This window comes from Xenopus laevis, chromosome 9_10S (genome assembly GCF_017654675.1).
Source record: "Xenopus laevis strain J_2021 chromosome 9_10S, Xenopus_laevis_v10.1, whole genome shotgun sequence".
NCBI lineage: Eukaryota > Metazoa > Chordata > Amphibia > Anura > Pipidae > Xenopus > Xenopus laevis.
In genome coordinates this window covers 105,769,209-105,784,933 of record NC_054388.1, presented here as the reverse complement: position 1 = coordinate 105,784,933, position 15,725 = coordinate 105,769,209, and the positions used below count along the sequence as shown (strand labels likewise).

Genomic DNA, 15,725 nt, shown 5'->3' with positions numbered 1-15,725 from the left:
TACACAAGTTTCAGTAAGTGGCACAAGTGACATCGCTAAGCAGCGATGATAAAGTTCCAGTTCCAGTGTCTTGGGCAGGTCCTAAATAAAGTCATATTTACACAGTACAGAGAAAAAGCAAAAGAAACCACTTGTCTATAGGAAGGGAATGTGGGGCAGTTTTGCTTCTCTCCATTTTACTCCTCCAGAAATGTCAATCAAAACAGAGTGTTCATCATTTCAAGGCCAGTTTCTCTCACCTGATGATAATACACTGGTTGTTTTTGGCATCCATGAGTTTGGTGTACGCAACATTCGCAATAGCAAAAAGGTGTCTGCAAGACAAACAAGGTCAGGTACCCCAAATTCAGTGTTTAAACATTTACAACATGAAATGCAGAGTAAAAAAAAAATAAAGAAGCAAAATGTCAGATAAACCTATTATTGGCTAAAATGTAATCTGGAATAAAGAACCACAATCTCCTATCATTCCCTTCTCTAGTGTCTTCTGCAATGTCTGCCCCTGTTCTACAATAGATTCTACTGTATAGATAAGTCTCTGTATCCATCAGTGCCTAACTGGTGCCCACCGAGCTTATGGTGCCCCCGCAAAATTCATCCACATATGATAGACTAGCTTACAGATCCAGGGTGCCTTACACTCGCTCAAAATTAGAACCTTAAAGGAGAACTAAACCCTAAAAATAAATACAGCTAGAAATGCCATATTTTATATAGTGAACTTAATGCATGAGGCTAAAGTTTGAGCTTGTCAATAGCAGCAATGATCCAGGACTTCAAACTTGTCACAGGGGGTTACCATCTTGGAAAGTGTCTGTGACACTCACATGCTCAGTGGGCTCTGATTGGCTGTTGAGAAGCTAAGCTTAGGGCTCGTCACTAATTATCCAGCAGAAAATGAGCTTCCCTGGCTGTAATATAAGCTGATGCTACAGGTTTGCTGATTATTAAATTCTGATGCTAATTGCACTGGTTTCTGTGCTGCCATGTAGTAATTATCTGTATTAATTACTAATCAGCCTTATATTGTGACTTTTCTATTCTATGTGTACTGTATATTGTGAGTGGGTCCCTAAGCTCAGTAAGTGACAGCAGCACAGAGCATGTGCAGTGAATCAGCAGAAAAGAAGATGGGGAGCTACTGGGGCATCTTTGGAGACACAGATCTTTACTGCTAAAGGGCTGTGAATACCTTATGTTGGTACAGTAGCCCAACATTTCTAGCCTACGTCTTTAGTTAAAGGTGTTGTTCATCTTTGAGGTAAGTTTTAGTATGGTGTAGAAATGGTTATTCTGAGACAAATTGCAATTGGTTTTCATTTTTTATTATTTAAGGATTTTGAGTTATTTAGCTTTTTATTCAGCAGCTCTTTAATTTGCATTTTAAGAAATCTCGTAGCAAGGGTCCAAATTTCCCTAGTAACCAGGCATTGATTTGAATAAGAGACTGGTATATATATAGGAGAGGCCTGAATAGAGAGATGAGTAATAAAAAGTAACAATAACAATACATTTGTAGCCTTGCAGAGCATTTTTTTTTAGATGGGGTCAGCGACACCCATTTGAAAGCTGCAAAGAGTCAGAAGAAAACGGCAAATAATTATAAAACTATAAAAAAAATAATAATGAAGACCAGTTGAAAAAGTTGTTTAGAATTGGCCATTCTATAACATATTAAAAGAACCACCCCTCTAAGCTTTAGTTCTCCTTTAAGGGTTTAAGCTATAAAAGAATGGTGGAACCATTATGCTTATACACAGGTTCCCAAGCTGTGGACTAACCCCTCCCTTGGGGGCCCCAAAGTGTGTATGATGGGTGAAGACTGAAGGGCACTTAGGGTTAGATTAGGGCTAAATGCTTATTTTCCATCTTGGTTATTATTGGAAACCAATCCTGAAGGCCTCTTAAGGGTATACTTTGAATGAAGACTTATCTGCTGCCCTAGATACTCCATGCAGGGTCGGACTCTGGACTCCCTACTGCAAATTGTTTTTTTTGTAGGGCCAGGAGATTGGGAAAGGGGGTCTGGCTGGCTGAGGCCCACTGGGTTTTTTCCCGTTGTCCCGTCGGGCCAGTCCGACCCTGACCCCATGAAGCCAAAGAAGGTTGACCGGTACAGACGTCTGTAGCCTTCTTATGAGGAAATAGGTGTTCTGAATATATGAACCCAGAATATCTGAAAAACGATTGCCTTATGAGCAAAATATTTTGCTGAGACAAAACACCCATAGACTATAATGGATAGTAGGATGGTTTGAAAGACTGTGCATGGTCTGACACCCACTGACTTCAACTCGTTTGGTGACTTTTTTGCCGTTTTTTTAAAAAAAAATTGGCAAATCGAAACAGGTCAGATTTGCCCATCACTACTTACTACCAATACTGTGGTACCAAGTGGTATAATGCCAGTGCCGGTGGCAGTGAAAACTATTATTTTACCTTGGCACTTCTGCAATTACCAAGACACTTTGGTAATCGATAGCCAAGTCCCATTAAGAGTCATAAAAATATTGGATAGTATCGGATAACAGGGGAATGGTGGGAAATGAACTTACGGTGGATTCTCTCCCAGGGCCTTCCCCTCATACTTGAGCACATGGTCTGTCCCATATAAATTCAGCATCTTGTATGGATTCATTGAGAGCAGGATACTGCCTATATATGTCTGGGAGAGAGACAAGGGTTACTGTCATATCATTATATTCAATTGAAGGAACCGTTATAATGTAATATTAGAGGTGGATCATGAAGCTCCACCCTGAATAGCAAGGACCATATGGTAAGAATCAATAGAATAAAGGGCAAATGATCTCAGGCCTTGATTTGTGGAAAGGCCACCAAGGCCCGGGCCTAGGGCGTCAGGATTTTAGGGGCGGCATGCTGACCAACCACACCCACATTGGTTCAGAAACACGATACGATAGTTTGGCAACCCTACAAATAACAGTCACATGATTACAGGAAAATGGAATCCACACTTCAAGCAGTAAAATAATGCCAATATCTTTTTCTCAATTCATTTTTTTTTTTTTTGTCCCCCACAACTGCATTTCTTTTGATGATATTTTTTTCAGGCAAAACTAACTCATTTTAAATCTAATAACAATATCCCTTTAATTTCACTTCGCTGTCACATGACTTTATAGGTACTCACGTAGATTATTTCTCTGTCAAATCTTTTCCGCAGGTTATCGAGCACTGAAGCCTCTTGAAGGTCCCTGAGACACACAATGAAAGTACATGAAATGAGTTAAAGGGGAAGGAAAGCCTTAAAGGGGGTTTTCACCTCTAAATTAACTTTTACTGTGTTAGAGAATGGTTAATTCTAAGCAACTATTCAATTGACCTTCATTTTTTTTTAAAGCCTTCTTCTTCTGACTCTTCCAGCTTTCAAATCGGGGTCACTGACCCCATTTAAAAAGCAAATTCTCTGTAAGGCTACAAAATGTATTGTTATTGCTACTTTTTATTGCTCATTGTTCTATTCAGGCCTCTCCTGTTCATTTTCCTGTCTAGATGCAAATCAAATAGTGGCAGATTAATTTAGCAAGCAGATTTCTGGCTCCAACAAGGAGAGTAGATGGGGTTAAAACCCTTGAGGAAACAAGTGGGTGAGCTCAGGAGCATGGAAAGTGCCAAGGAGCAAGATACCCCCTGGGACCTCTACTGCTAGGGAACATTACCCCCCAGGGGTGTGAAGGGTTTCCACTGATCCAGCTGTGATTGTACTTGAAGATTTATTCTTCAGCCTGACTGCTGTGAGCCATATCATCTGCCTGTGTTCAATAAATACATTCTTGGTTTGAAGCAACATCTTGGACTGTTGGCATTATTAGCCTGACTGAAATGTATGCCAGAGAATCATGGGACCCACCGGAGGGTAAGCTCTTAAAGGAGAAACAAACCGCTTATTAGAAAATAAAACCCCACCCCCCCACCCCACATAGACCCTAAGTCCCAAAGAAGCTGCCCTGCCTCTTGCAGCCATATTGTGTTGCAAAAACAACCAACAATACTTACTCCAGCTGAGTCATGTCATGGAAGCCATGCTCCTCATTCTGCTCCTCACGGCCCATGCTCTGAGGCTTCCCCGCCGGCTGCATATGAAATCAAGAACAGATTTATGCTCCGCCTTCTCGCCACCACAAATCATTCTTTACTGTATATTCTTGGGTTTTAGCCAGGACCCACACCAGTGGCCTTCTTCTGTCCCCTTCATCTCAAACTTGAACCCTGGCCACCTTCACTTCTCTTTACATAATACTGGTTGGGCTGGGACAATACCACACCTGGAAACCAGGTCTAACTGGGAAGAGGAATCTGTTTACTGAGTTGTGATAAATAGTGAATAAAGTACCCCCTCTTGTAAAATATAAGGATATTATAAGTTACCGAGGAGTTTCATGACCATATAAAAACACGAGGCCGAAGGCTGAGTGTTTTTATACAGGTCATGGAACTCCAAGGTAACTTATAATTTCCTTATATTTTGCAACTGGGGGTACTTTATTTATTATAATACACAAATTTCAATGAGTCATGTGACAGAAATGACATCAGAACTCACCGTTTATAACTGATGACATCAGAACTCACCGTTTATAAGGATATAATTTACAGGATATTCATGGCTTTTGTGTATTATAGTGGAATAATGACCTCTATTCATTATTCAATCAGAGAGGGTACAGAGAAGGGCAACTAAGCTGGTAAAGGGAAAATCTTAGCTATGAGGAAAGACTGGCCAAATTGGGGATGTTCACACTGGAGAAGAGGCGCTTAAGGGGAGATATGATAACTATGTATAAATATATAAGGGGATCATATAATAATCTCTCTAATGCTTTATTTACCAGTAGGTCTTTCCAGCTGACACAAGGTCACCCATTCCGATTAGAAGAAAAGAGGTTCCAGCTAAATATTGGGAAGGGGTTTGTTACAGTGAGAGCTGTGAAGATGTGGAATTGTCTCCCTGAATCAGTGGTACAGGCTGATACATTAGATAGGTATAAGAAGGGGTTGGATGGTGTTTAGCAAGTGAGGGAATACAGGGATATGGGAGATAGCTCATAGTACAACTTGATCAAGGGACAAGCTACTGTTTTATTATTACACAGAAAAAAAATATGAATTATTTGATTATAATGGAGTCGATTGGAGACGGCCTTTCCGTAATTCTGAGCTTTCTGGATAACGGATCCCATACCGGTACTGTAATATCAAGGTTGGTTTCAGTGCATAATGGTATCCTATATGGCACTGCAGGAATCAAGATGAGCATTCCTTGAGTCTGTGGCGATCATTTACGAAAGTCCAAAAATTCCCAAAAATTTGAGGTTTTTTTACGATAAAACTAAATTTTTTAATGGAAAAATACCCAAAACTTTTTAAAGATTTATTATACCCTGAGGATGGAAAAAGTCTGAATCCGAAAATCTGGCATCTCAGAATTACCTAGGTTGTATTTAAGTCAGTGGAAGTTTCTGTGGTCTGTGCTAGAGTCCTGCGTGGGTCCATCTTTTGGAACCCGTATCCAACCCGCAACCTGCAATTCACAACCCGGACCCGCAACCCGCATTCTTACCCGCTTGGACCTGCTACCCGACCCGCAAGTTCCTTATCTGCAACCCGCTGACCATCAAGTATCAGGAAGTGCTGTCATTGTAAACTGGACGTGACATCATCAGAAGTAGGCGTGATCAGAAAAAAGGGGTAAAAATCGATATTGAGAAGACCCACTAATCGCAAACAAGCAGATTTGCCGACCCGCGTCTATACCTGCACCTGGAACTTCTAAACGCAAACCCACAGGGTACCGCAGGTTTTTGTGGGTAACCCGCCGGTACCCGACACAGAATTAGCCAGAAAATCCAAAAAATATCTGACTTTTCAGGAAAAAATTCAAAAAAGTCGGGTTTTTCAGGAAAAAGCCAGAAAAAAATCAAGCGATCTCGAAAAATCTCCAATCATAGATTCTAGTTTGGTTGGACTTTTTTTAATTAAAATAGTCCCAAAAATTCAAAGCAAGGCTCTGTGTGTCACTGTGTTAATGAGAAGTGACATGGAAATACAATCGTTCCTATGGCTCATACTTTGTACCGACAGTCTGGCGAAATAAAAGCAGCGCCGACTTCTCCGTAACAAGACTGTATTACAGGTCTGTGCTTATAGAATTACACGGGTAGATGTTCCTTTGTTGAAAGCCACGAGTCTCTTTGTATAATTAAGGGTTTAACCAGTAACTAAATCTCAGGTATTCGTGGTGCAATCGTCTCATTAGCACCTCCCATGTAGTCAGAACTATCATTGGTGGTAATAGGACAAAACATGCAGAAGTTTTGATTATCAGTTAGAAAATAAAGACTAAGATCTGATTGGTTGCTTTGGATAACTGCACTGGTGCATTAATAACATGTGTGGGTCAAAATGGCAAAAGAAGGACAAGATGGCAACAGTAGAGCAGAATGGCAAGAGTGGTACAAGATGGTAGCCACTGTGCAAGATTACAACATTGGGGCAAGATGGAAACAGCAGGGCAAGATGGTTGTTGCGCAACTTGCAGACGAATTTGATTGCTTTTTATGATGCGGTAAGATTCTGGACAGTGGGGGGGCAGTACATGTGATCTATTTGGATTTTGCCAAAGCGTTTGATACTGTGCCCCACAAACAACTGCTTTCTAAACTAAGGTCTGTTGGGCTTAATGAAGTCGTTTGCACATGGATAGGAAACTGGTTACATGATCGGGTACAGAGGGTGGTTGTTAATGGTACATTCTCTACTTGGAGTAAGTTTCTTAGTGGGGTCCCCCAGGGCTCGGTATTGGGTCCACTTTTATTTAACTTGTTCATTAATGACTATGGGGAGGGTAGTGTAAGTAATGTATCAGTGTTTGCAGATGACACAAAATTATCCAGCCCAATTAATTCCATCCAGGATGTGGCACTTGCAACAGGATCTTGACAAACTGGCAATCTGGGCAGCTAAGTGGCAATTGAGATTCAATGTTGATAAATGTAAAGTCATGCACCTGGGATGTAAGAAAATCCACTTATACCCTTAATGGGACTGCACTAGGCAAATCCATAATGGAAAAGGACCTTGGAGTCCTTGTAGATGATAAACTTGGCTGTAGCAAGCAATGCCAGTCAGCAGCATCAAGGGCAAATAAGGTCTTGAGTTGTATTAAATGGGGCAGAGAGTCACGGGAGGAGGGGGTCATTCTTCCACTGTATAGAGACTGGTAAGGCCCCATCTAGAATATGCCGTACAGTTTTGGTCTCCATCACTCAAACAGGACATTATTGTATTAGAGAGGGTACAGAGAAGGGCAACTAAGCTGGTAAAGGGGAAATCTTAGCTATGAGGAAAGATTGGCCAAATTGGGGATGTTCCCGCTGGAGAAGAGGCGCTTAAGGGGAGATATGATAACTATGTATAAATATATAAGGGGATCATATAATAATCTCTCTAATGATTTATTTACCAGTAGGTCTTTCCAGCTGACACAAGGTCACCCATTCCAATTAGAAAAGAGGTTCCAGCTAAATATTGGGAAGGGGTTTGTTACAGTGAGAGCTGTGAAGATGTGGAATTGTCTCCCTGAATCAGTGGTACAGGCTGATACATTAGATAGGTATAAGAAGGGGTTGGATGGTGTTTAGCAAGTGAGGGAATACAGGGATATGGGAGATAGCTCATATACAAGTTGATCCTGGGACTGGTCCCATTGCCATTTTGGAGTCAGGAAGGAATTTTTCCCCCTCTGAGGCAAATTGGAGAGGCTTTAGATGGGTTTTTTTTGCCTTCCTCTGGATCAACTGGCAGATAGGTAGTTAATATGTAAAAAAAAAAAAAAGAAGAAGGTTGAACTCGATGGACATGTGTCTTTTTTCAACCTTACTTACTATGTTACTGTGTCACTATGTTACTATGTTGTAATTTAACAGCTGAAGGGCTATAAGACTGCAGATATAATGTATATCAATTCTATACAAATGATGCAGCCCCACAAAATCTGTTTTGCCCTGAGTTTCTGCTTTCCCCATTGAGGTGAAAAAGTAGTACTGGAGAAGTTGTACTTGTAGCCCTCCAGCTCTGATCTATTTAAACTTACTCAATAATATGAGCCGTAGCTTTCCTGCATTGAAAGGGACCCCCAATCGTGTCCTCCTAACTCGGGAAATTGGATTGTACCATGGTTCTCATGCAAGTAATGCCCAGAATTGTACAGGACATATGTAACATGCCAGACTAGAAGTTATTTTGAAAGCTATGAGGAAATGTACAATTTGTACAGGGAACTCTGAGTATCGCTCATGTATTATAAGGGTTAATGTACCCCCTACTGTAAATGATAAGGATATTAGAAGTCACTGAGGGGTTCTGTGACCATATAAAGGCACAAGGCTGCAGGCTGAGTTATACAGGGAACTCTGAGTATCACTCATGTATTATAAGGGATAATGTACCCCCTACTGTAAATGATAAGGATATTAGAAGTCACTGAGGGGTTGTTCTGTGACCATATAAAGACACAAGGCTGCAGGCTGAGTTATACAGGGAACTCTGAGTATCACTCATGTATTATAAGGGATAATGTACCCCCTACTGTAAATGATAAGGATTTTAGAAGTCACTGAGGGAGTCTGTGACCATATAAAGACACAAGGCTGCAGGCTGAGTTATACAGGGAACTCTGAGTATCACTCATTTATTATAAGGGATAATGTATCCCCTACTGTAAATGATAAGGATATTAGAAGTCACTGAGGGGTTGTTCTGTGACCATATAAAGACACAAGGCTGCAGGCTGAGTTATACAGGGAACTCTGAGTATCACTCATGTATTATAAGGGATAATGTACCCCTACTGTAAATGATAAGGATATTAGAAGTCACTGAGGGGTTGTTCTGTGACCATATAAAGGCACAAGGCTGCAGGCTGAGTTATACAGGGAACTCTGAGTATCACTCATGTATTATAAGGGATAATGTACCCCCTACTGTAAATGATAAGGATATTAGAAGTCACTGAGGGGTTGTTCTGTGACCATATAAAGGCACAAGACTGCAGGCTGAGTTATACAGGGAACTCTGAGTATCACTCATGTATTATAAGGGATAATGTACCCCCTACTGTAAATGATAAGGATATTAGAAGTCACTGAGGGAGTCTGTGACCATATAAAGACACAAGGCTGCAGGCTGAGTTATACAGGGAACTCTGAGTATCACTCATGTATTATAAGGGTAAGGCCACACTAAGCGATAGCGCGGCGATTTGACTCGCCGCGACTATTCGCCGCGACTTTTAAGCCTCAATCGCTGGCGAAACTTTGACGCTGGCGTCTATGGGGAATCGCTGCGTAAAAACACACGCGGCGATCTTTTTTTCTATTGTCGCTCGAAATCGCCTCGCTAGGCGATTTCGAGCGACTATAGAAAAAAGATCGCCGCGTGTGTTTTTACGCTGGCGATTTTGCGCGATTTCCCATAGACGCCAGCGCCAAAGTTTCGCCAGCGATTGAGGATTAAAAGTCGCGGCGAATAGTCGCGGCGAGTCAAATCGCCGCGCTATCGCTTAGTGTGGCCTTACCCTAAGGGATAATGTACCCCCTACTGTAAATGATAAGGATATTAGAAGTCACTGAGAGGTTCTGTGACCATATAAAGGCACAAGGCTGCAGGCTGAGTTATACAGGGAACTCTTGAGTATCACTCATGTATTATAAGGGATAATGTACCCCCTACTGTAAATGATAAGGATATTAGAAGTCACTGAGGAGTTCTGTGACCATATAAAGGCACAAGACTGCAGGCTGAGTTATACAGGGAACTCTGACTATCACTCATGTATTATTAGGGATAATGTACCCCCTACTGTAAATTATAAGGATATTAGAAGTCACTTCTAAGTGCAGGCATGGAATAGTATTGTGGATTTTAATATCATTAAACAGGTATTTTAAAGTAGAAGGTGCATTGATAGAAAGACAAAGAAAACTTTGCAGCACCATACATACATGCATACATGTCCTGCACTTTATGAAACAAGTCAGTCTAAACTACCTTAAGAGTAGCATTAATACATGCAAATACCTTTGGGACCAGCATTTTAAAGAACCCTGAAAAGTACATAGAATATAGTCTTACCTTGTCTTGCAACTGGGGCTTTTGGTCCTTATTGGCCATTTGTTGAACGTTCCTTGGGGACATCCCACCACGATGAGCTGGGTAACCAGATGCTCTTCCTCTGGCCCTGTTTGACTCTCCTCTCATAGAATTGGACCAAGGCATATGAGCAGATTTATTGGATGACCAAGTCCCTTGCATCTCATGGAAATTGACTGTGTCTTGCCTTTGCCAGGGTGGCTTCCTTAGAGTTCCACGTCCTTTAAAAGAGCCCATTCTTTGTACCTGTGGCATAACTACAGCATACCTTCCCATCCCATCTTCACTCTCCCCATTGTAAAAGTCTATGGGTGCTCGTATTGGGCCAGAACCCATATACATACCTCTTGGATGTGGAGATCTTGGGACTGAATAGCTAGCTCCAGCCATAGTTGCAGGCCCTTGGTATTCCATAAAAATATTAGGTTTTGTTATAGGAGAACCAGGGAGAACTTGATTTAGTGATTCAGCCATGAAGCCACCTAAGGACTTTAATCCCATCTGTGGAGATGGTAATCTAGAAGGCTTTGATGGCCCCTTATAAAACATTGGACTTTGTAGTGATGTAGCAGTGGGTGAGCGCCTCAAGTTATCATAAGATGTACTTTGTGGTGGGTCATAGGATCCTGATATAGAATTGATGTCTCCCATTGATCTCTGTGTTTGCCCAGCTGTTAAGGGTTCATATCCAACAAAGGGTGGATCTGTGATAATGTTTTTTGGGGCACGGCTCACTGGTGGAGAAAGTTTTCTATGCATTGATAGTTGTGCTGGGGAGGGGGGAGCCTGAGACAGTCCCACGAGAGGATGGCCAACGCGCTTATAAAACGGTGTTGAGTTTGATGGGGATGGCACATCGTTTCCTCGTAAGCTATTTTTCTTCATTGTTGGTGATTTTGGTCTTTCAGAGAATTGCGAGGAGACATCTTGGAATTCCCTGGAGTTCAAAATACTGTCTTGCCTGTGTAACATTTCTATTCCTGTATTTGGATGAGGTAAACTTGATTGTCCTCTTATGGTGTCAAACCTAGCTTTACTGTGTGACTGTGGCTGTTCAGAGAAAGCAGTAGATTGTAATGATGCAGACTGAGGTTTTCTTGACAGAAAGGGACTGCTTCCTTGATTTTGTAACATATGTGACATGGGGCTAGATGGAGGTTGATTACTGGTTCCTCTCATGCTGTCATATCTTCCCATTACAGACTGTTCGGGGTCTCTAGAAAACAAATTATGGTTTCCTTGTGGTGCCCCTATATTTGGTGATGACATTCTTGTGGTTCCAACCATAATTCCATTTCTTCCCATAACAGGTGATTTTGATGACATCTGAGAATCTCCTGACAATATATGCTGGCTTTCTTGTTGGTTTATCATCTGTGCCATGGGATTGGATGGGATTGTCCTGGAAGTACTTCTCATGCTATCATATCTTCCCAAATCTGGCAATATTGATTGCTCAGAAAAGGAACGAGATGGTGAAGAGGACCTTTGTGACTCTCTGGCCATTAAATCGCTACTTGCCTGTCTATGGGGGGATGGGGATGTTCTGGTGTTCCCCAGGGACATTCTTGACACTGATCCTTTTTGTGGTAAGGGATTTGATGGTGCAGTCACACCCGATTGCTTAAGATGCATCATAAATGAGCCCCCCATTAAAGGCTTCACTGCTTCAGTAGGGGGTTCATTATCTCTTGGCCAACCTTGCATAAATGTCTCTTGTTGCTCATCAACTGTGTCACCTATTGACCTTGACATTTGTTGTGAGAAAGACATCTCATGATCTGATTCATTTGCATGGTAGAAATCTGAATTTATATTGTCTAAATGCCTTCTTGTGGGCTGAGGAGACGCTGGCATCCGAAAACCCCTTTTCATATTGCTGTTACTTCTTTGGAGTACTGGGCTTAACTGAGGTGATGCTGAATAGGGTGATGCTGGATAGGGTGATTTGATAGACATTTGAGAAGAGGGATTGCTCACTCGTTCACCCCTAAAACTATCTCCCATTCTTACTAAACGTTGAGGGGATGGAGGTGCAATATTTGAAGGCATATTGGGTGAAGCATTTTGATTTCTGCCATTAGAAGACCAGTGAGTCATTCGTGTAGGTGTTGGGGACCTCGTCATCTGGGGGGAAGAAGTAAGATCTTTCTGTCTCATTGGGGAATGCATTGGAGGGTTAATTTGTCCTTGTTGGCTGTGTGAGTTTGCATTTGATTTGTTTAAACCAAAAGCATTCATAGTGGGCTTTGGGGAAAGTGGTCTCTGCCTTGTGGATAAATTAGGAGATGGAGGCATTTGTACATTTTTTCCATGATTATAAAACTTCTGAACAGGCTGAGGAGACTGACGAGTAGGCTGAGGAGAAGGTTTTGCTTCAGTGTTATTATTATTGGATGCGGAAAACGTAGGTTTTCTGGAAACATTGGATGAATCCATACCAGCCAACTTTAGACCAAATCGCTTATGGTAAGGCTCATGCTCTAAATTGTTCTGGAGGTTTTCCAACTGCTGAGCAGAAGGTGCATTCTGTTTCTGGAATCCCACATGGTTCACTGGGCCTTTCATGTATTTTAGGGATGGTCGTGGAGAAGATGTCTGTGGGACATTGCTTTCTACAAAAGCATTCCTATTTGGAGGTTGAGAGGGTAACTGAGTGTTTCTTTGACTCCAGTTTTGCTGAGCAGAAGGTGTATTTTGTTCCTGATATCCGCCCTGCATCAGCGGACCTTTGAAAAGTTTTAGGGATGGTTGTGGAGAAGGTGTTCGTGGGACATTGCTTTCAGCAAAAGCATTTCTATATGGAGGTTCAGAGGGTGGCTGGGTATTTCTTCGAGTACCACTATGCTTTAAAATTGGCTTTGGATTAAGTGTCTCTTTCATAAACTGTCCCAACGGACTGCCAAATGCTCTTGGAGAGAAGTCCAGTGATTCATTTTCTTGGCAATTCTCCTGATGATATCCACTGAATCTCTTGCCAACTGGTTTTGCAAATAATACATTTTGAACACCCCTTGCACATGGCTGTCCATAATTTCTTTGCACAGACTTTGCAAAAAGTGATTTGTTAGGAGGTTGCCTGAAATTTCTTTGTTGTCGGGCAGGAGGAATTAAGGGCTCGTCTTCTTCTTCCTCCTCCTCTTCCTCATCATAATCAGTAAAAGAAATATGGGGTGATGGGGGTAGAGGGACGTCTAATTTTTCTCTGCCAAACAGTTTCACTTGAGGTCTTGGAAAAAGCTTGTATTTTCTATTTATTGATAATGTGGAGGGAGTTTCTTCTTCCATGTCTTGATCCTCATAATAATTTACATCACGCCCAACCATTGCTTCATCAGTTTCCATGACATCATCCATGGGCTGGGCATATGGATTTAATGGCTCAGCATAAGGAGACACTGGGTAATCTCTGTAGTTTGGCGTGGCATTTGTAGAGATATACTCATCCACATCATTAAAGTCAGAGTAATTGCTTTGATCACTGAAAGATAAAAATGGGTTTCTCCCATTTTCCATTGTTCCATAAGGATTCATTGCATCTTCATAGTATCCCATTTCATTTTCTTCAAAATCGTAGCCTGAATAAGTATTTGGTGGGTTATGAACATCTACCTGATAATCAAACCTAGAATTTTGACTCCTTAGCAAGTGGCTGTCCTCGCCATAATACTCCATGTTTTCTTCATATGAAGGATAGTCCTCATCCATTTGGTATTCAGGATAGTCATCATAGCCTAATTCTTCTCCAGGATATGAGTCATAGCCATATGGAAATCTGTTCTCATTGCCTAGGTATCCCTGATCATCATAACCATAATCTTCATTGCCATAGTCATAATATTCCATGGATGGGTCATCATATCTGCCAGGACCTTGTGGTGTATAACTTTGAGTTGGAAACCTTTGGTGGTATGCTTCAAAGTTTTTGGGATTCCCATAGACATCCTCATTCTGGCCATGAAATCTGTGAACACCAGGAAATCTTTGCAAGTTTGCCTGGTACCTGCGAAACTCATCCTGTGTGGGGAAAGGTAACTTCTGTGCCCCCATTCGGGACAGCCATGCCTCCTGTATGGCTTTATCATTCTCTGAAAACCCCCTTTTCTTGGACAGAAATTTTTTGGTTAACCAGCTAGCAGCAGCGGATACTTTAGTAAGTACCTTTGCTTTGGGCTGAAACTTGTTTTTTGCCTTTTTCCTCCCAAAGAGGCCACTAAGCAGACCCCCTGGTCCCTTCTGATCTGTTTTAGATGAATTTCCCCCAAGACGTAACAGCATGAAAGTGGGTTTCTGCTTGGTTCCATCACTTGGTTGTGGTTTAGGAGGCTGTTTCTTTAAGCTTTTCCGTAAGCCCAGCATGAGTTTGGAAGTGTTCTTGAGCATTGCCACTGACTTCTTTTTTTTGTTCAGTAGAGATGATGGCACGAGTTTCTTCCTGAAGCCTGTAAGAAGCTTTGAAGCTGCCTTAAAATGACCCTTTTTGGATCTCCTTGGATTCATTTGCCGGAATTTCATAAACAACCTGGATGTTGCTTTTAAACTCTTCTTCTTAGTGGGTGGCTGGGCAGGTTTTTTTGCCAGCCCTGCCATTGCCTTTGTTGCCCCTTTCAGTTGGGCTCTTGAAATGTCCTTCCTCAGTGCACCTTCCTTGGGCTTTGTTTCTTCTTTAGCCACTGGCTGACCTTTCCTCCTGTTGCCCTGATTCATTCCTGCCATTGCTTTGGACGCTCCTTTTAGAGCCACTACACCCTTCTCCCGACCTCTTCTCCTTCTGGCATCTACTTCACTCTCATCTTCTTCTTCCTCCTCATTTTTGCTCTCTTCACTTGCCTGCTTGATGAGCTCTGCCTCAGAGGCTTCCTCTGAATCGCTGGTCACTTCTTTCTTTGCTTTCTTAGCATCTTTCCCCTTCTTTTTGTCATCTTTTTCCTTGCCTTTCCCTCCTTTCTTTTCATCCTTTTTGGGTGCAGGTTTAGAAGAAGCAGCAGATTCTTTTCCTCCTCCTTTCTTTGCTGGTTTGGTATCACCTTTCTTCCCCCCCATTATGAGGACCTGCTAAGCTCATACTAAAACAACTGATTGGATTTTCTGTTGAACACAAGTTTCCAAAGATCCTCCTCTCTGTGAATTTCGGCACCGCAGTGAGCTGAACAACCCGAGGCACAGAACACAGTCAAGTAACTGCAGTACTAGCACTGTGCAGAACTGAATTCTCATGCTGTTAAATACTTGAAAAGGAAGCAAATAGTAATTCTAGTACAACCAATGTCTTCACATTAATTAGCAAATATAATCTGTGCTCCTAAGGCGCCTTCATAGAAAAATGCTCATGAATACGAAGTTCATTCTAGATTGAGCATATTTTGTTACCTTGCATGGGGCTGTGGACTGGTGATCCAGAAAAGCATCTTCTGTCCTTCCCAGACATAGCACCCAAACTTGAGGCAAATCCTTTATATCGACAGATGAGCAAATAATGTCCTAGGCAACCGATCCAGTTAATTGGCAAGGAATCCCTTGAAATAAGGTCTCCATGTAATATCTAAAGGCTC

At 41.8% G+C, this 15,725-nt stretch overlaps 1 protein-coding gene across 1 annotated transcript in view; it reads right to left on the bottom strand.

Moving 5' to 3' along the window:
- Nucleotides 1–15,216, bottom strand: part of LOC108703232 (unconventional myosin-XV-like) — a 105,083-nt gene extending 89,867 nt beyond the window's left edge. The window contains exons 1-5 of the mRNA XM_041578109.1: nucleotides 12,478–15,216; nucleotides 4,021–4,097; nucleotides 3,155–3,218; nucleotides 2,556–2,665; nucleotides 240–314 (exon numbers count right to left, since the gene is read on the bottom strand). Coding sequence (XP_041434043.1) covers nucleotides 240–314; nucleotides 2,556–2,665; nucleotides 3,155–3,218; nucleotides 4,021–4,097; nucleotides 12,478–15,216 — 3,065 coding nt within the window. The remainder of the gene's footprint in view (nucleotides 1–239; nucleotides 315–2,555; nucleotides 2,666–3,154; nucleotides 3,219–4,020; nucleotides 4,098–12,477) is intronic.
- Nucleotides 15,217–15,725: the final 509 nt, after the last annotated feature.